Source organism: Passer montanus, unplaced genomic scaffold (assembly GCF_014805655.1).
Source record: "Passer montanus isolate IOZ18808 unplaced genomic scaffold, ASM1480565v1 scaffold19, whole genome shotgun sequence".
In the NCBI taxonomy this organism is placed as follows: Eukaryota; Metazoa; Chordata; class Aves; order Passeriformes; family Passeridae; genus Passer; species Passer montanus.
In genome coordinates this window covers 8,745,138-8,766,981 of record NW_024366480.1, presented here as the reverse complement: position 1 = coordinate 8,766,981, position 21,844 = coordinate 8,745,138, and the positions used below count along the sequence as shown (strand labels likewise).

General features: G+C 38.2%; 1 protein-coding gene across 3 annotated transcripts in view; it reads right to left on the bottom strand.

Annotated features, from left to right (window-relative positions):
- Positions 1-21,844, bottom strand: part of PTPN2 (protein tyrosine phosphatase non-receptor type 2) — a 36,363-nt gene that overhangs the window by 3,194 nt on the left and 11,325 nt on the right. The window contains exons 5-10 of one of the 3 annotated variants that reach the window (XM_039705957.1): positions 20,610-20,747; positions 13,692-13,901; positions 12,184-12,342; positions 9,589-9,779; positions 7,918-8,019; positions 1,671-3,386 (exon numbers count right to left, since the gene is read on the bottom strand). In XM_039705957.1, the coding sequence (XP_039561891.1) occupies positions 3,365-3,386; positions 7,918-8,019; positions 9,589-9,779; positions 12,184-12,342; positions 13,692-13,901; positions 20,610-20,747 (822 nt within the window). In that variant the 3' untranslated portion in view covers positions 1,671-3,364. Of the gene's footprint in view, positions 1-1,670; positions 3,387-4,064; positions 8,020-9,588; positions 9,780-12,183; positions 12,343-13,691; positions 13,902-20,609; positions 20,748-21,844 lie in introns of those variants that run through there. The other 2 variants (XM_039705956.1, XM_039705955.1) reach the window with 2 other exon arrangements.

Genomic DNA, 21,844 nt, shown 5'->3' with positions numbered 1-21,844 from the left:
TGTTCTGTCTTTTCTGCCTATACAGAGTCGTAAACAGTGTGGGTTGGAAGGGATTCTGATCCAAGGGATCCTCCAGTTCCAACCCCACTGCTGCAGGCAGGGACACCCTCCACAAGACCAGGTTGCTCAGAGCCCTGGTCTTAAACACTTCCAAGGATGAGGCATCTACAACTTTTCTGGGCAACTTAAGCCTGTGCCTCACCACCCTGAAAGCAAAAGATTTCTTAATACCCAACCTAAACCTACTCTTAGTTTGAAGCCATTTCCCTTTATCCTTTCACTACATGCTCTTGTAAAAAGTCCCTCTCCAGCTCTCTTGTAAAGTCCCTCTGGGAATTGGGAGGCCACAAAAGCTTTAGCTGAAACTAAAGCTTTCTAGGTCAATGAGCCTTCTTAGACTGAACATTAATATAGTGAAGTCCTGAAATATGAAGGAATCAGGAAACCTTGTCTGATATCAGGCACTCTGGTATCTGTGTATTTTACAGCCTTAGTCTGAGAGAGCAGCTGAGTGATGTACAGTTCATATGTTCCATGTCTGTCATGGTACCTGTTGCACTATAGTATTTAGCTACATGTGCAATTTTGACCTTTTGGAAGTGCTTGGTCACATCAGCTGATTTAAAAACAACTTTAAATCATGGATGCAAGATGGTGAGTTCTGGAGTTGAAAAGTGAGAATTAACCAAAATACATTTTTAGGAGCTCGCACAGGTATCCAGACTGGTAAGTCAAATTTGGTGAGTCAAAATGCAGATGCAGTCAAGGAATGCATACAAAAGGCCATGTGTAGCACAAGGCAAGTCTGATAAGCCTAAAGCTAGTTGGAAAAATAACCATATTCAAATTGAGCCAAGTGACTACAAGATGTATATAGAGCAGGAGAGCAAATGAAGTTTTGAGGGACTGAAGGAGCAGACAGAAGCAATGAAAGGGGTGTTACTTGCTTCACAGTATTTTTCTTAAGTGAGCCAAAGATCGAGCGAAACCTCGAGAAGAGAAAAGAAGAACAGTGGAAGCACTTTCTGAAAGAGAAAATGCTCAGGGTTTTCCTGTTCCCTGTGAAGAAGGTAGAGGGCAGTCGGATCCTTGCGGGAGGAACAAGGACGCAGCTTCCCCAAGCAGTTCCGTGGGCGGCGCTGCTCTTGGCCCCGAGCCACTCCTGCCTCCAGTGCCCGGGACAGGAGAACAGCCCCTGCACGCACCAAAACCTGCAGGACAAGGGCTGCGCCTTTGCCCTGCTGCTCAGATGACCAGCAAAAATAAAAACACCTCTGCAACACCGCCCTTGAGCATGGAGAAAAGAAATGGCAGTCAGTAAATCACAGTTTCTTCATTTGGAAAGAAATGCCTTTCACAAGTCTGCTCATTTTAACACCATTTCTTTAAAAGCTACAATTGCACACTCATTTGGTCCTTTCTCTCCCCTTCCTTCACCTTTTTAAATACACTTTCTCAACAGCAGTCAAGAATTGGGGCCTATGTAGAAATAACCAAACAAATATAGAGGTCAGAAAGCAAGACTTCTCCTGTCACAAGGCAGCATTCAACAAAACAGAACAAAGCCCTGGTTTTGGAACTACTTTATCTTCATTTCCTTTGCCAATTCATCAAGTTGGCTAACATCAACTTTATTCCAGCATCTCAGTAGTTGAAAACCATTTAAAAACTAAGGGCAAACAGTATTTTTATTAGGATATTAATCTGTTTATGCCTCACAAGATAAACCAGTTGCATGTGACAGCAGCAGGTAGAATAAGGCAGCACATGCACACTTCCAGTAGTCATGCACTGCATGCTTACTCACAACTCCAAGAGAGAGAAAATAATGAAAACCTAAACCATAGCTAAAGGTAAAAGGAATGAACAGCTGAAAGCCTTATCCAAAGATCTCCCAAGTGGTATAAACAGGCCCTGTTCCTGCAATCAATAATAGCAGGGTTTGTTGCAGTGGTTTTGGCAGAGCTTAATCTCCTGCTATAAACACTCCTGTTTCACAGCTGCACCAACTTGAAAATGAAAACTGAATCAAGTCACAATGTTGTTTTCTCCTCCAGCACAGGCTCAAAACAACGATCATGTAAAGGAAAAAAAATCTGGACAAACCAGACTGGAAATTTAGATTATTTCAGGATGGTGTCAAGAGTGTCTTTAGCTCAAGTAATAGCACTAAGTACTGCCCTGCTTCAGCTTCCCCTTCAAGTTCAACACAACTCTGAATCTCACTGCTTTCATGAATGGACCTCAAGACCAAGTTCTGCTAAGATTTCAGGCTGCTACCATATCAAACCCCACCACATGCCTGTTCAGACAGTCATAGTAAATATATAGTTTTGTGAGTTAAGGTTTATCCAAAACCATCAGAGAACAAGAGCAGAATTGAGATCAGCTCTGTTACCGAAGGCACAGGGCTGGAAACACTGCTGACCTTGTTGGAAGAAGTCCTTTAAGCACCACTCTGGCTTACCCATTTTCAATCCATCCTGACTGTGTCAAGAAGACTGACAGAAGGTGGGAGATGTGAGGAGAATACATGCATAGAACACACGGCAATGGCACAATCCAAAACCTGTTTAATTACAGACACCATTGACTTCTGTGCACTTTGTTTTTGTTCTTCAGTTCCCATTAACTACATGGGACTCTGGGTCAAGAGAGGTGAGGTTCACCTCTGTTTTCCCTTTAAAGCATCACGAACAGAACACTTTCCCATCACAAAGTTACTCTGAACATTCTGTGCATGTTTTATAGCAAACATAAAAAGAATTACCAAACCAACTGGTCAGATTATTAAAATAATATTCTTAGTGGTGTATTACAAAAGAAATGTACAAGAGTTCCTCCTAAATCAAACTACAATACTTAGCATTAATAAAAATACTTTCAAGAAGCACACTCTAATAATTTTGCCATTTTCCAGTTAAGACCGGTATCAGGAAACCTTAAGGCAAAACCCTTCTTTTTCCACAACACACACTCTTAACAGGTTCTCCCTAACATAATGCGCACACAACAGCACATCATCAATTTAAAAAAATATTTAATGCTGCCAAAAAGTATAAAAATACAATAAGAATGGCAGTACAAAACAAAATACTTCCTAATTTAGTTCTTTTACATCTTTCTACATTAATACACGCATTATAAAAACACAAGATGGCAAATTATTTCGTTTTGCAAAGTAGCACACGCTGCTGGTGGTCTTCATCCCCTCGGTGCAGTTTACGCTGTAAACAGATAACTGAGGTCTTCTTGGTACTTAACAGACCTCACTTTTTGTTCCCGAAGAGGGGGGGTCATGTCTCGCTTTGCATGTCAATAATTTGCAGTTTATAGCTGCAGAATATTCACAAGTCTCGAAGGCTTAGGTGTCAGTCAGTCTCGGCCTGCGACATACAACCAAAAGAAAGTCACCGATTCAGTACAGAGTACGGGGATAAAAAACAACAACAAAAAAAAAAGAGCTAAGAACTGACAGGGGATTTGCAGCTCACTGTCAACACCAAACAGCTTCTCATGTGTTCCCTGGAGCAACTACTGCCTCTGAGCAAGTACTCTTGGAAAGCCGTTGCTTTTCCAGAAGGTATTTCCATGTTACAGTGTAAAGCACAGCCTTGCTGGAGAGTTTCAAGTACAGGTCTCAGTCCAGCAAACCACTTCCTCACACATGTAACCACAAGCACTGCAGAAGTCACCTTGGGCCTCAGAGGGACTAAGGCAGGCTGCATCTCAAAACACATCTCCTCTCACAGCTTTGGAGGCCAATCCTGCTACAGCAGCTTGAAAGTAACTGTTTCTAGGCAAAGATTTCCTGTAGTGAGAAAGACACCCCAGCACTGGACATGTTATTTTTAGGCAAAGGGAAAGCTCTACTCCGAGAGTCTACAGAAAGAGACCTTGGTGTTCACAGCACCACACCCCCAAGCTACTACACGTATAATACGTCTGAGTTCTGCAAGCACTACACTGATTCATAAATCAGCTTTCCTCCACCAGTTATGACACATTGAAAGAGGGCTTCCAAGTATTTATCCTTCCAATTTAAATAAAGACTCAGACAGAGATGCAATTTTGAACACATTTATTTTTTGTACATAAAAATGAAAGACTGACTTAAAACTTGGGGGCAAACAAAAAGGCCCAGGAAGACTACTGTGTGTCACATCACCTTTGCAAATACCGTCCTCTAGCTTAAGCCACTCGGCCCTGCAGAAGACTTCCTCTTTTGTCATTGTTAATTTAGTTTCTCGTGCAGTCCTCAAGTGTCTCAGGTTTTACTATAATGCCAAAGAGCAAACTAAATAATTTGGTTTACATTCATTAAACATAAAGCTAACCAGGCTTGTTCATTGCCTGCATGATCCAGTCACACATACATGCATACACATTTACGCCTCTTCCCTTTTCAGGGGGACATAAACTGATGTCAGTAAACCATATTACTCGAGGTTTAACAGAATAAGCCACATTTCACTGGCAACATCTCACTTCCATAACAAATCCAGAGGTTTTTTCCAAATTGCTATTTCACACTGAATTAAATTATTTTACTTAATACATTTCAAAGAAAATACAGATGTACCGTCACTAAGTGGACTGTCCCTGCACCAAGAACATAAATAGGAAACCTAGAGGATTAATTCCAATCTTGCAAACCCCTTGCAGTGGAGGTCCAAATGTTTGCTAGGTATTTCTTTATGAAACAGTGCGTGATTTGTGCACCAAGTGTTCATCTGAGAGCCAAAAGTTTAATCAGAGATGCCCACTATGCATCAAATATTTTGACTGACGCATTTCCAGAAAAGAGGGGGAAAACCAACACCAACCAAACCAAAACCAATTTTGAATCAAGCCCAACGACATTTTTTAGAAGTAGCACGGGACCAGGCAGCAGTTTGCCAGAACTCAGGGAGGGGAAGAGGAGAGGGGTCAGAAGGCATGTCCTTCAATTTCACCCTTCAAGCATTTCCTATGATAGAGATGACTGGGATTGACAGTTCTTCATTTTGGCCCATATTTGTTCCTATTTAACATCCAAGCTGTGTAAAAATGTGGCGAATTTAAATCCTCCAGAATAACAAAGTATCACAAGGGCTTAGTGTGCAGCAAGGAAAACAATCCTCCAGATTTTGGGTTTTAAGGATTAGTGATGGACCAGAAAGAAGATTTTTATCCAAATTATTTCCTGGAATGTAAAAGGAGACCAATAATTTGATTTTCCTTACTATTCTCAGACTATCATGAACAATTCACTGTTCAAAATAGTTTTGTCCAAGGCTTGTACTGGTTCATCCTCCTTAAATTATTAACACTTAAGACTCCCAAGGTACTTGCAATCACAGAACCAAACTTTTACAGAACAACTGCTGAATGTGCAAGTCCTGCTTTATTGCATCAAGAAGGTAACAGAGTATGAGGTGATCTGAATTGGCTGCCCCCTGCCCTGCCCCACCCTGAACTGAGGAATGCTTACTCAGGATCAAGAAAACCGAAAAGCCAGAATTTAGAAGATGGAATCAGGAAAAAAATCAAGTGACAACTTGACAAGCTGCAGTTAGAGCTCAGTGCGTGTAGGATACTGGTAGCCCAGGAAATCCTCCTCATGCCAAAAGAAGGGCAATAAATAACAGTGTGGTATCAGTCCAAGTTTTGCCTGCACTTTTTCCTTAGCTGCTTTTAAGTATCTAGAATAAAATCTGGAATATTTCTGTTACAAAAGCATTTAAATTACATTCCATGTATTTTTCCATAACCAAAATATCTTTATAAGGCACATACATTTACACCTACTATCAGTTACAGCTGATACTGAAAAAAACTATCCTCAAAGGAAAAAAAAAATATTTTGACAGTCTTCTTGCTGGCTAAAAGTTACTGTGGTTGTAAAAATTCTGAAATGTTGTAAAATACATGAGCTGCCTGCCTGTGCTATGTCCCAGCAGTCATTTTGCTATTCAAGCTGCACAGTTGGTCAGCAATGCCATGGAACAAATTGTCTTGTTCTAGTGACGCACAACTTCCCAAATCCAGTACTCCATGAAACGACACTTGTTTTCCTCATCTGGACCCTTCAGCATTTGTTTACTATACAAACAGCGTAGTCCAGAATTGTATTTAGCTATTGCAAAATGAGAATTTTAAAGAGTAAACTGTACTTAGCTTTGTGTAGCAAATGTCAGAGTAATTGGGCCCCATGCCTCGTTTGTGACTACCAAGCTTGGACATACTGGAAAACTTTGAAGTCAGTTCCTTTGAATAAGGAGCAAATAATCATCCAGCTATTTTAGTATTTTTCAGCAGTAAATCCAAGAAGTGCTTTACAAAATGGGGGAGGGGAGTGGAAGAAAACCCCCAAGACCCCACACCCAAGAGAAAACACCAAGCTTAGAAAACGGAAGGAGAAAACATAACTTCTCTGAAGTTACCCAACAAGGCAATGCTTGAATAAATAAAATTCCCATTTCAAAGTACAATCCAATTCTGCAAATTACTAGATCCTAGCTTGAACAAGCTACATTCAGCCATATACCATCTCTGTATTCAAAGGTAATTTAAAGAGCAGAAAGTGGTTTGTGTTGAATTGCTATTTAAAAAGTGTTACTACTCAAGTAATGGAAAGGGAGTGCTCAATAATTTTAAAGGGGCTGTAGCACAGATACTCCCAAAATATTAGTCTTTAAGTGTTTTACTAGCATGTCTAATACAGTGCTGGGGAATCTGAAAAGCAGTTCTAGACTTTGTGAAGCTAACAAAGTGGCTCATACAGTTGAAAACACTGCGTATGGCAGAACACTACCAACATTTCTTTTCTACTAGAGCCACCCTTGGAAGTTCAACTACCATTTCCTTTGATGTGTTTTCTACAACTATTACTGACTAATTAATTTTAGCAATTCATTCTAGCAATTAAAATCTGTAGACGCACAAAACATTATGTTTTACATTTAATGGAATGTCAGAACTTGAGCAATGTTGGCCTTCAAACAGTAGCTGAAGTCTGAATACATTAATCAATAGTATGACTTTCAGGGGGAAGCTAACTTCTCAAAAGCCTTAAAAAAATTCCAAGTCTTAAATAATAAAAACTACAAAAAATAAATAAGGAATGCAAATTAACAGAGTAGAAACTGGCAAGTGCTTCATCAGACCCCTAGCTGCTCACTTCAAACTGGAGAGTCAAATGTGGGGAATGGTTGCACTATTCTTTTCATGCACAAATTATAATTACATTTAGTTTCAAAATGAAATTATTTTGGTCAGAAATTTGTACAAACTGAGCTTTTAAAAGTACAGTGAACTACAAAAAGATTAAATACGCAATTATAAAATATATTTATCCTAGGTCGTAAGAATATAAAATGTTTATGTTCATGTCACTAGTACATTACACATTACACATATTTAAGGATAACTTCTTTGCATTAATAATGTAAATGATACAACACTGTTTATTGCTTATGTCAGGCATGTAAATTTAAATCCAGACAGCCTTCAGTAGCTAAACCTCTATGGTTCAGCATTTGTTCAAGATCTGGTAGAACACCATTTTAAAAAGTGTATAAACAGTTGCAGCAAGTTTGTACCTGCTCATATTAAACAAAAACCATCAATTCTGTGGGGGGCAGCGGTTCATTTTTCTAAGTACCTGCAGTGGAAAGTCCTGAGATGTCGACATGAGATCAAGTTTACATCACTTCTCTATTGTATGTAACAGTCTGTACCCATTCCAGGAATAAGGAATTTATGCTTAAAGTCACACCCCTACTCATTACCTTCCAGCAAAACCAGCTGTTGGAGCAGTCACACTTACTGTTCACTTACAAGGAATGTTTTTGAAAATACATTTTCCAGGAAAAAAAAGCACCAACTAAAATCAGTGCACCAAACCCAACGAGAATACGTTTCCAGTATAACCACCTTTTTCTTTTTCTTTCAGTCTCATTTAGCTTCTGCTTCATCTGCTGCAGCTTCTGTGCTGTGTTTGCTCTTCTATCCTCCCGCAGTCGTTTTCGAATAGAACTTAAAAAGAAAAAAAGGTGAATCTTACACTGAAGAACAGGAAAAAAGGCTATTATAATATTAAAACAAACCTCTTTCCAACACTCCCAATAATTAACCCACCAGTAGCAGTATATAAAATCCAAACCAAGCAATCTTTTATTACATTTTAGCCACCTTGATGTAGAGAGTTTCAGATAGTGAAGCCCCACGAATAAATAAATAACACATGTAAAGATGTACAAGGTACTTAATCTATGAGTTTGACAGAACAGAATTAGTTAAATTATCTGAGCTGAGTCTTTCACCCCTGTCTGTGCCCCATTTGTTGGCTGAGAGGAGTTTGACAGAACAGAATTAGTTAAATTATCTGAGCTGAGTCTTTCACCCAGTCTGTGCTCCATTTGGTGGCTGACATGTTTTGTACTGAGGCTGCCTTTATATGCAGTGCCAGGTACCAGGTGCAAGTGTCACAGTATTTACACAGGTGCCTCCTCTGCAGAGTTCACACCAGCCTCAATGATACGGTGACTCCAACCCCTACTCACAGCTGCAAGCAGGTTTAATAGTATTCATCTCAGAATGCAAACCAGATCTTGATAAGGGACATACAATAAACTCAAGTTCTGTGTGTTACACTAGCAGGATGACCTTGTAATTCTTGTCTCCAAAAGTGCCCTCACAATCTCTAAGACAGCATAACACAAAAACCCCCACAGCCTCACTCCTTCTTGTGAGAGGTTCCTTCAAACAACTACAGAATTGCTGTCATTCTCTCTCAAAACCCTCATGAAGACACATAAAGAAATTCATGGGGGCATTGGGTTAGCCAGGCGTTATTTTGGAATTCCAGCCTATTTACACTGAACTGCTGTGTCTCGTCTCAGGCTGCAGCCCTTTGGGACAGACCCTGCCTTCCTCGGTGCACCACATGGCTCAGTTTGGCACAGGCTGGCTCAGTTTCTGGATCTCTGGCTACGGATAAACATTTGGCAGCCCACATGTGGGAAGGCCTAAGTGATACCATGCCTCCGAGCTGAGGCCTCAACACTCCTGAGAAAGGCAAATTCACCTGACACAGATAAACCACAGGAACCTACTCACAGCAGGTAGATTTAACATGAACAGAGGGTAATACATGGCTCCAATGATACAATTTCAAACACTACACAGAAGTGGTACGTGATAAAACCTTTGTGTTTCTGAGGAACCGTGTAATTTTTGAAACATTAAGTTAGCATTTTATTTAAAAATCAGTATGGAATTATGCTGGACAATTTTAGGACCTCACACTTCACGGTGGAGTTCATTGACATGCTATCAAGAAAATGCTTTCAAAGTGTGAGGTCTAGCTGCTTCAGTTAGAGACACTTGCTTTTCTTCTCTTGACTTCTGAACAGTAAAACTGTATCACAAGGAATCACTGAGGTGGCATTTTTAAAATCATTAAATAAGACAGTCAAATACCACCTGTTCTCTCTTGCTACTGCAGAAAGATGTTGAATGTTTTCACAAAAAGAAAAGCAGCCTAATAATTCAGCCTTTTGAGAAAGTGTGTCTGCCTTTTAAAAGTTTCTTTATCTTGCCTACTTTTCAATGCTCCCATCTGTGATATCTTGAACCTTAGTGGGCAGGTCAGTGTTAATTTTCTCCATCTGATCATTGTTCTCCAGGCCTATGCTGTTCCCATTGTACTTCTCTGTGGTTATTTTGGTTGGGTGTGGAGGAGACTGCTCGGAACTTGGCGCTTGGTCCTCCTTAGAGAGTTCCTTCCACCGTTTCTGAAAACAAGGAGAACACATTTCAAACATTTCCCTAATATTAAAGGGCCCCCTTGCCAAGATGTCTTCCAAAAGAAGAGCCACTGAAGCAGATTAAAGGAACTACCAGATCAAGAAAAAAAATTGCTAGATGAAGAAATAAAGTTAGGCCAAGAAGTGTCTTCTCAAACCATCAATGATCCTTTTTTCTATTTTTCCAGGATGGTGCCACTGCAAAGGCATGGGGCCTCTACCTTCAGGGTTTGTACTGTCCACAGCAGCTTCACAATTAGGAAGCATCCTGTCTTATAAAATCCAGCACTTGCCATCTCCCACTACTTGCTACAGGCCTATGCTGTGATCTTACTTTTTACGGCTTCAATATACAAGACCTTGTATATAAGAACTGCCTAAAAAGAGAGAACTGGGAAATTTTAACAAAGAGTTATCTATGCCAGAGTCATGGCCCACTGTTTAGCTTAGTGGCCCATTAGCCCAGAGGTCTACTGCATCATAAAACAGTTAGTCACCTTATTTTGAGAAGTAATCTGAAATGGGATGGAAGAAAAAAATAAATTGGAAGTAAACCTGTTTTGCTAGATCTCTGTCCTAATGACAAATAGTTTGAAGGACTTGCTACAACAAAATTTCATGCAGGAAACAACCCTAGAAAGTGCACAGGAAAGAAAAGAATCAGCCCTAAGAAACAATCACTTCTCATACAAATCAGCCAGTGCCTATAGATACATAGAATACCTTGTAGGGAAACAATCAGTTACTTTTAAAAGTCTATGATAAAGTAAATGAACTGAAAATTGAATCTTCTCAAAACAAGTAATAGACTCCTGTCCATGGAATGATTTCAAGACTGCTGGTCTAAACTAAATATCGAACTCAGAAAGTGATATAAAAAACCAGCTACTTATAAATGGACTGCTGGCAAAATGAGTTTTAACAATAAACTGACTCCTCCATTAAAAGTCAAAGTTGTGTTTGCACAGTTTACTGCCTTCCAAAATCCAAGGAGACATCAGAGATGAACGTTTGGCTAATGTTAAATAAGAGAGGCCTTCAATAGCTTCAGGTCCTCTCCATAACTAGCAGAGAGAAGCGAATACTTCACACGCTGAAGAGTCAACCATTCCTTATGGAATAAAAATGACCTAGCTGACCTTGAAAGAGAAATATGCTTTTTTGAGCACTGCCAATTGATTTTCTGCACATAATACTACGGCCTAAAGAGAGAAGCATCAGGACAAATGCCTTGCACTGCAGGAAACACTGATTTAAGGAAGATCTTTTGAAGAATCATAACAAGAAAAAGACAAGAAATAAAAAGTGTGCCCTCCTAGGCATTCTCTTACTATGAATAAATAACACACTTGAATGTGACAAGCAGTATTCTGAGTTGACAATGCTCCCTTATATCCAGAAGTAAGAAATCTTGGGATCAGCTGGGTAAGTGTTGGAACCAGAGCTGCTCATGGTTCATGAAACATTAAAAAAAAGCAAAGCAGAACAATACCTCATACCACCAGAAGCAGCTGCCACAAAATGAAGAGACTAAACTGCTGTTAGCATTAGGATGAATCATGAAGCCTTCTAGACATATGGCACAAGTGTCAAACCAGCAGCACACTATCTAGGTGTTGATTGGCAGTTGTGTAAAATTATTTATTTATATACAGCAAGTCAAGAAACATTTTTTTAAAGGGAAGAATCAGACCACTACCAATACCACAAAGAAAGGAAATGTGTTTTAGCTTATCTGCTGTATTCGTTATTTCAAGAAATCAATGAAATAAAAGAACCCTAGCATATAAAAGCAGAATTAAATGTGTTCCAAAGCCTCTCCTCCCACTTCTCCCTCCCACCTAGGCCCAGCCACTTAACAAAGCTGTAAGCTGTTATGTCTGCAAGCTGCACTGATAAAACAGTGAGATTTGGTAATCTCTTTGCACCCAAAATCATTATACTTGGCTAGATTGTACTAACTGTAACACAAATTTTAAAGGCTATGAAGAAACAACACAACTTTACCAATAAATATTATCTGTAGCATCAGGTAACTTATCTGCTAGGAAAATAGCAGAGATTCTAAAACAGATCCTTGCTATCTTCAAAGTGATACTGGGCATTATCTTCCCTTTTTAGTATTGAAAACATCAACTGAACCAATTTTTTCTTTAAACATTTGGACAGACAAATTATTTTAAAATTTTATCTAAGAGGGGACATATACACAGGGTTAAAAGTTTAGTTTGACAGAAGGCACTGAACAGATACCCTTTGATACCTCCTAGGCATCTACTGACAAAGGTTAATCGTTTCAATCTCACAAAATTACATGTTTTCAAATAATCAGGAGCTTATTTTTTACTGTTGTTACAATCCGCTGTTCAAATACACGGAGCTAAACATTTACCTGTATAGTTGAATCCCCCATTATAAATTTTGCTCCTTCTATTACAGCCATATATGAAAATCTTAGTTGATCAGGAGTCTGAATAAGTCCCATTCGATATTTTCTCATATCCAGTAATACCTTCTTAATATCTACAGAAAATGTGTCTTTTTTCTCCATCTGTAAAGCAAGTTACATTGAAAGTGTCAATGGTATATAAAAAATAATTACAAGTAAAAATTAGTCATAAAATTCAGTCTAAAAACTAATTTCTCCATATTATGCTTCAGTTAGTTATAAGGAAGATTAACATCTCAAATGACTTCTAATTTGTTTTTGAAGGAAAAATGCAAACCCATCTAATGAAAACTTAATACATGAGCAAATCAAGGCTCATGTATTAAACAAATAAATTAATACCTTAAGTCTTAAAATTAAGACATAGATATGCTCAATTTTATTCAGGCTTGTATTTGGACCTTGAAATAGCACTGTAAGAATCAGAGCTGTAAAGTAATAGTTCCTACTGCTTCTGAATAGAACAGCAATTCAGACTGACTGACTACGGCAGAAATTTCCTTATGTAAAGCAGAATCCCAAACCCAAGCAATGGACACCCTTATCCCCACATTACATTCACAGGGTGTTTCTGAAGTACAATTGCATCAAAATATAGCCCTATGATTTTATGCATTTTGAAAAACAAAGAAAAACCGAAGTATAAAAAAAAAGAAGTAAGTTGAGAGGATCTAACCAAACCAGAAAATGTGTCTCTTGTAATTAAATTTAAATTCTATTTCAGTTAAACCTGTGCTGTCCTTTTCACTATTACCAAGCACAAAGAGAAAACTCTGTGCCTGGACTTTGAAGTCCACTGAAAATTTTGATTTTTTAAAAATATTATTTAACATTCAAGGTTCACTCATATCATGAGCAATTATATATGATGCAGTTCAATATAAGCAAATAATCTATACATCCATGTGGCACTGGAACTGGCTGCCAAGCCCCACTACCCAGAGGGCTGCACAGCAGGGAAAATTCTGCACCACCCTCCATTACACACTGCAGGAAAATTAGGAGCATGCCTGAGTTGTCATCCTAGTTCAGGTAACAATTTCCTGCATGCTTAAGAAAAGGGCTCTGGAGAAAAAGACTTACAGATTTAATCACCTCAATATATATTCACAAGCTTTTTTCATATGGAAAATACAATCAATCCTCAACCTTTTCTAAGCACATCTTACATAAAAGGAAAAGAATGTTTACAATTTACTTTCCAGGAAGCTTTGAGAATATATAATTGTCCTGGGGTACTTCAAGAGGAATTTGCAAATGTATTTCAAGAGCCGTGTTTCTGCCATCAAAATATGTGAAGAAGAAAAAGCATGACGTCTTAAATTAAGTTTCCACTGGAATGTCATTAGCTTCAATGTTTTTAAAGCCTTCTGACCAAAAAGCCCATATTGGGAAGGTTGGCAGGGTGTCAGGACACGGGAAGGGGTGACAGAGAAAATGCAAACACTTACCAGAACAAGACAAGTATCTACTAATGAAAATGTGCCGGAACGTCCTATTCCCGCACTGCAGTGAACTACTGCAGGTCCGTGTTCGGGACTCAGTGAGCCAGATTCTCTGACTTTAAACAGGAAGTTCAGGAATGAAGCTGGGGATTCAGGAACTCCAAAGTCTGGCCATGTAGTATAATGAAAATGAGAGATCATCCTGGACTCACCACTCTAGAAATGAAAACAAACACTAGAACTAGAAAGCATTCCTCTTTGGCTCAGTTAGCACACATTTCCCCAGTCTCAATCAACAGCTCTGTTCTATTTTAAACCTCTCATTAAGACAACCCAGTAACTTGCTTCAAGCTGGATGACAACCAACAGTGGACTCTGAAACAGTTTTATCTGAATTGGTAATTTTTTCCTTTGTAATTATTACCACACGTGGGGTCTTTTTCTTCTTCTTCTCAAAATTCCAATATTCTGTTTGATTTGCTTTACTACTTACTCCCAAATGTCTTTGTTTACCAATCTCTGACATCAGTTACTAGACAGCTAGAATTAACATGACTGAAAAAACCTATGTCAGCATTGTACACACTCTGCATTCTTGCTTCAAGCAAGTTTTAATGCCAAGAGGTATTACATCTCCTTTATACTAACCACATTACTGAGAGGAGCAGGAAGCGTTTCTTCCTGGAAAAGGCTATAAAATCCATACAGCACGATGTCTAGCAAGACTTCTGCTGGACACATTCTATCTTTTTAAGTAAAAAAGGAGGACTCTAAAATCATACAGCTGCTTTAGAACCACTCTGTTAAGAGTTCCTCTCCTAAGACAATGAACTAACTACAAGTACTGAAATGACAGCAACAGAGTATGTATATGAAATTTGGATCACATTTTTACGGAACTCACTTCAGATCTGTTAAATGCTACTTCTTGCCATGGTGATCTGATTTTAGCTCAAGAATTTTATAAATGTTCCATTATGTTTTAAAATTTATTAATTATGTTATTTAATTTTAATTAAGTTATAATTTATTATTTCAGTTATTTAATTTTCCACATAGACTGACACCACCATAAACTATGGTAAAGTTTGAACACAAAAGGGTTTAAATTCAGTGTATTCCAGAAAAGTTCTTTTTCTTCTTCAGCAACAGTAAAATATAGCCATGAAATAAAATAAATTCTACTGTTCTTCATCTGCTCAGTCTGTTTCTACTTCTTATGAGAGACAACTTACAAAATTACTTTATGAAACTAAAAGAATCTGTTTTATGGTTTCTGCAGTAACAAAAATAAGTCTCCCAACTTGTCTTTTGCCTTCAACGCCCAATACTGCAAGACTGCCAATACTTTCACAGAAAATAGTGGATATTAACATGAGTCCAGTCACTCTAAGATACACAGCTATCTTCCAGAAATATTTCGTCTTTTGGCTAGGTGCTCAACAAGAACAACAAAGTGTGTTCTATGATATTGGGAAAACAAGTTTATGTTAGGATTTCATAGGGGAAAAAAGGAGTATCAGGCCCAAAATTGTATAAATATACTATGACTTCCCTAGAGCAAAGCATTAAAGAGTTTGCATTTGCTCTCCTACTGCTCTTCTGTACCTCATTTTTCAAGTAGCAACTTAACTCACAAATGAACTGAATGACCTGTTTGTTTAAAAATTATGAAGGAGACACATTTTTCATAAGAAATCTGGAAGCCACACTTAAGCAATTTCCTCTATTTCTAAGGAAAAACATTCATCACTTTAGAAACAAAAATAAGAAAAAAAAACTAGAGAGGTGAGCTAAATGCACATGCTAAGTAAAGGCTGAAGTTGTTTCTTGTGAATCTGGATAGTCTCTGTAGGTAGCAAATGATATTCCCTACTTCAACATTCTGAAAGAGCATTCCAGATGAAAGCATCCCTTACACCTCAAGAAGGCAAAAATGCCTTTTTTTGTCACGTCAAAAAAGGTGACCTGTGGCGTTTGTTTGTGTGGGCTTTCGTTTGGTTGGGGGGTTCTTTTGTGTGGGTTTTTTACCCCAATCCCATCCATAACAAGCACTGGCATCTTGTTCCTAAAGAAAAAGAACAAAGTATGGCTAAGTGTCACCCTACTTATACACTAATCTGAAATAGTAATTTCTAAAAGAGAGATCAAACAGTGCTGTTGTACATGTCACTCTGCTCTAACCCTCAGAACTACATTTTTCTTTCCTTTCTTGCATGAAGGCTTTATCCATCCCATGATTTTCCATCCCTTCAGCTCATTCTAGAAATACCTAGTCCCTTCATCTCTCTACAAGAGTCCCATTGCGAGGCATTGGAACCAGCTGGTCATCTTTGAATTTGCAGCCTCTAATCCTACAGCCAAATCCCATTTGAGTATTTCAAACCTCCCACACTACTCTCTTAAACAGAATGGCTCTTTCAAGTGGTGCTTGGCAGCCAAGCTGTACAGCTGAACCACTGCCTTTGTGAGCATCTGTACCACCCTTTCTTACTGAGCCATGCAGCACTTACATGAAGTGACGTGGGACTGTTACGAGAAGAGGTCTGGCTTTTTGATTCACAACTGTTGATGGACAAAAAGTCAAATTTAAATAACAACTAATTTAATTTGAAGTGTTACCAGGAAACTAGCTAATCTTTTCAAATAAAAACCCCTGGACTTCAAGACTCGGGCAGCACCATAAAATTTCATATGTGATATACAAGGGATATAACATAGAAATATTATATATTTCTGCATGGTAGCTGAAAACCAGCTAGTTCTATGGTAACCACAATGTAGTTTTCCAATATTTATTCCCTACAACTAGCTACCACAAAAAAAAATCCTTGTATGACCATGGGACAGCACTTAAACTACTATTTTGACTATTTTGTTTTTTAAATTACCCTAACTAGGGAAGTTTTACTGGAATAAGCTTTCTATAAATAACCAAGATAGCTAAACCTGATGAACTTGTAAAGCAGACACCACATTGCACAGTTCTGCACTGACTGCTGGAAACATCAACAGTATAATCAAAGGACGATCAAAGGACAAGCTCCAAGTTATAGAGATCCACATGAGGACTTGAGCAGAAAAGGAATATCCCATTAGATTAACTTCCAGCAAAACAAGCCTTGCCATAACCTTTTTGCAGTGACTAGCCAATCACTCAAAACAAAAAGGAGCAAAAATCTTGTAGAGTAACTTCAGGTTGTTCAGTCACATGAGTTTGAACATGAATAAAACACTACAAAAATGGTCAAAGGTTAAGTTGGTGCCTTCATCAGGGTCAAGCAAAACAGGGGACAACAAAACAATGCTGGTCTGTCAAGTTTCACACACTGCTTATAAAAGCCATAATCAAAGTGCTACTGAAATGGTCAAATATATGGAGACATGAAACACCTACAACCCTATCGTGTCTCCGTATTTAATGTGCATGCCTTCAGTTCATTAACAACTAATTTGATCATATAAAAATGAAAAGGCATCCTATAATGGCAATATTCTACAAACTGAAATTTAAAATCATAAATCAACTTCTACCAGAGCCTCCTCTGTTTGCTCATTCATGATGGCCAAAATGTTTTCCAAAATTTAAATAAAAATGGCCTTAAGGAAAAGGGGGCCAAATAACTATCAGAAACATTCTGGCTCATCCACAGGATCAGCCACTGAGGGCTGCTCAGCAGCCTTGCATTACCTTAATCTGACAGTCACAGCCACACAGAAGCTTGGTCCTAAGTGGAGAATCCATTTTACTAATGGGTTTTTCCAAATATTTGCTATTTGTGAAGGACTCAAGATTCCACTACAGATTTATTAATGGTCCTTACTCTAAATTATCACACCACCAGTGTCACATCAAATGTAGTTTCTCCTAGACCTTTCTCCACCAACAAGTATTTTCTTCGCAAACCTCTCCTTCTCTTGCTGTATTCTTACTTCCAGAAACCCAGTCTCAGATACATTCACAGAAAGGTTCCTTCTGCAATTTCAAATTTCACTGCTGTTTTCCATCCAAGCAATCCCTGGTTTCCCTGAAGATCTGATGCTCATTTGTGCTTGCAAAGTTTATCTGAATTCCTCTGTACCTGTGTAGTAGCTTTGCTTATAAGCATTCATTATGTGTCACACTGTATCTTTCTCAGGATATCTGGGTTGCACCACCAGAAATTACTGAAAACAAAATTTTCTTCCTCTAAAGACCAATACATAAAGTTGTGACACTGAGGAATAAAAAAGCTAAAGGCAACAATTAAGAATAATATAAAAATACATATTCAACACAAGGCGGAGTCTTTCCCAAGTTAGATGTCAAGATCTAACAATTCTCCTGCAACATTTTGCAAAGGTTATTTTACATATTTAATAGGCTCTCACACACTTTGCTGTCACTTCTCCAATAAGCTTGGAGACTTTGCTTCAAATCACAGCCATTCGACAGCTTCACACATCAATGATTACAAAATTTTAACATGAGCACAGTATCTTCCTTCTCCATTTATTTTCCAAGGGGCACTGGTTGGTGGAAGGCTTCACAGTAAGCATCTATTAAGGGACAGTTCTAATACCTGAGCTATTACAGTAGAAAGCAACACTCAACTTTCAGAAAAGCTGACAACAGACACCATCAAACCCATGGAAGATAGAAATGAACCACAGCGGAAAAGCAGCTGCAAATACCTGTATTCTAAAATGCAGACTGGGTCAGGCAAAAAAATAATGAAATTCTAAAATGATCACCAGCAAAATAAAGAATATGAGGCATCTTTTCAAAATTTTTGGAAAAATACCAATAAACACCATTTTCCCTCCATTTTCTCTGTGCTAGCCCCAAGAACAAAATTTTCCTAGAACAAATATATAAGAAAAAAAAATCAAACTAACAAATACCCTGATACAATCCTGAAAAAGAAATACAGGTGGGATTTGGGGCTGTTCTAAGTAATCTTTTACACAAGCAACAAAACCAATCAGAGATTGTTTCATTGGTAACAACATAAACACTTTACTCTTCATATACCCATATTTTATTTATGTCTTAAAGAGATTTGCTGCAGTAAAGCAAACTTAATTGAGCTCAGAATGCTTGCATTATAAAGATGACCTTGGCTCCCTCTATTTTCAAGGAAATACTAAATTTTAAGTATTCTTGGCATTCAGAGTATATTTTGTTCATGAGTCATCCTATATTCCAGGCATTGAGTGGCTAAATGTCTTACACTCTGCCTCCACCAAAGGCCCCTGCAGAATAACTTACATAAACACAGTTAAGCTCACATTTCAAGTTACTGTGAATACTCAGTTCCCACAAGTTTTATGGTATAATTATCAAATTCTTACAAAAGGCTGCATATAACATTGACAGTGTTAGGCTAGAAACTATGCAGCTTTTTTTCATTTGAGTAACCAAGTATGCTCTGTTTCTTCTACAAAAATTATGCACTGGAGTTAATATTGATGGAGCCTTACCAGAGTACTAAAGATACAAAATAAAAATTCATTACAGAAAGACTGGTATTTGTGAAACTGATTTATATGACTGTCCTGGGTTTGCCAGAACAATGACACACAAGAAACTCTGTAAAGTGCTGACAGGCCTGCACTGCTGGTCCAAAACAAACCCAGAAATTTAAGTGCTCAATAGCTCCAACTCAAAAGTCTACTACAGTATACTTTGTGTTGTTCCTTGAGGCATTTCTGCATTTTCCAGTTCATGTTATGTTCAAACATAAACATGTAAAGAAAACTGTATCCTTTGAAAATAGGAAGTTTAAAAGTAAGGGCCAACATCACCCAAACAATTCCATGAAGAAGCCTTTTTGGTAGTTAGGAAAACTTGCCTCAGCTTTCCAAAAGACAGAGTTGCTCTTTTTCAGGCACTAGCTAGCCAGCATTACTCGTCTTTCTTTTGCCTTTGCTGTCAATAAACAAACTACTCAAGAGAAATTCTTCAGGTCAGCAGAACAAATATTTCATAAAGCTCCTCTAACATGGAGAAGACCAAGCAACAACATGCCAAGTTCAATCCTGTTAATCGCATGAGGGAAGTTATGAACTAATATTATCTCATAATGCCATCAATAGTTACTACAAATTCAAATATTTGGGAACAAATATATGAACAGCTGTATAAAACAACATACATGCAGAACATCTTCAAGCTCTCCTCTCCCAAGTTCTCTGACAACCTTGAAAACTTGCCACACTAGCACTTTCAATTAAAATAAGGCAAGATTTATAGGGAGAGAGAGTATCTTACAAGATATAGCTGGAACAAACAGACAAGCTCTTCAATCCTGTTGTCCACTCTGAAACAGAAGCAGTAAATTCCAACCCCAGCTCAGGCCAGGAAGAATTTTTTTGAGCTTAATTTGGTTAAATTGTCAAAGTGCTTAATTTTTTATGAGAAAAGGGTGATTGGTCCTGTGGAGTAACAGGGGAGGAAAACAAGAGGCGACAAAGTTACCTACCTACAGGTGGTCATCACTCCTCCCCCCAAAAACTTAAAGACAGCTGGACTAAATTACATAGAAAACTCAAGTTCCAGTACAAAATCAGTAATTACTCAGTCAGGTATCTGATATTCAAAGGAAATCAGAATTTTCCACTCTTGTGTTCCTCCCATATGTTAATTCTTACAGCTCCTCTTAGAATTACCACTACCATCGTTTAGAATTCAGCATGTTAAGGTACTGCTGAATGGAAAACACAAGTATACAAATGCCAAAGATGTTATCTCTCCTAATGTATAGACTGAGGTCTAAATCACTTGCTTATTTCCACACAAACATCTTCAACATTCTCAGAAGTAAAGTGCATTAAAATTTCCAGTGTAAAAGCTCACTCAAACCTGAAGTGACATCATGCTAAGTTGTTCTCATGATACCCTTAAGGCCATGAACAGAGCCGTACAGACTGAGAAAAGCTTACGTTGGTATTTTCTAATTGCAGTAGGTGTACTGTGTAATAGGATTTGATGTCTTCAGACACTAGTCTCACACGGAAACCTGTTTCACTGAATGTCATAACTTCTTCTTCTTTTGTTGGCCAGTATTGTGCACACTTCACCTAAGGATTTTTTTTAAGAGAAAGAAAAAGAAGGGAAAAGAAGAGAAAATAAAGAAAATACTTGTTAAATATCCTAGTATCTTAGGCTTTGCATGTGCAGATTCTGAGTCCACATGTTTCAATACGGCCAGTATTGTGCACACTTCACCTAAGGATTTTTTTAAAGAGAAAGAAAAAGAAGGGAAAAGAAAAAAATAAAATCCTTGTTAAATATCCTCATATCTTATGCTTTGCATGTGCAGATTCTGAGTCCACGTGTTTCAATAGAGTAGACTCAAATACCTGCTGCCACTTTGAGGAATTCCTAAAGTCCATAATGTTTACAGCCAAGTTACTACAACTGTTTCAGTGGCAATTATGCATTCCATTTTTATGTGTTTATGCTTTCCTCCATCACATGGCTAATAAAATTTGAGATACATCTTAAGCCTTCCCTCTCCCCCCTCTAGTTCTCTACAGGGAACTGAGATGTCTGCTCAGCTCTTTCAGCATTTCCCCCCTTTGTTTCTGACTTGCACACCTGCACATTTATAGAACTCATCTATCACACCCAGTTCTATCCAGGCTTACTGAATACTGGAAGGTTCTGGTGAAACAAAAGAATTAGCTAACAAGCCAATGCAAAACTACTCTTTGTCTTGTATTCCTCTTGCTCTGCACTCAAGCCTTCTGTAGGAAAATTTTTGCACAAGAAAATAGGTGACTTTTTAACAGACCAGTCTAATTTTTTCATGACTCTGCATTGAATAAAAAACAAACCTCAAATTACATGCAATTATAACAAAAATCTGCAATGCTTTTAGGCACCGTAGCAGAAAAACTACATCATAACAGCAGATCTGTGTATTCTGCATATATGTGTATTCTGCCACTGGTTCTAAAGAATCAAAAATAGCTAGATCAATTCAACAGTTCTTGGGCAGCAGTCTGCCTTCATTGTTACAGCCAACAGCTCTATATAACAGACACTACTCTGTTACATTTAGAAGAATTAATCTAAAGATACTTTTTTTCCCACCTTCCATTTTGTCCTGGGAACATCTCACACTGCCTCTACTCCTCACTGTACATCCTTTCTCAGAATGCTACTTTCACCT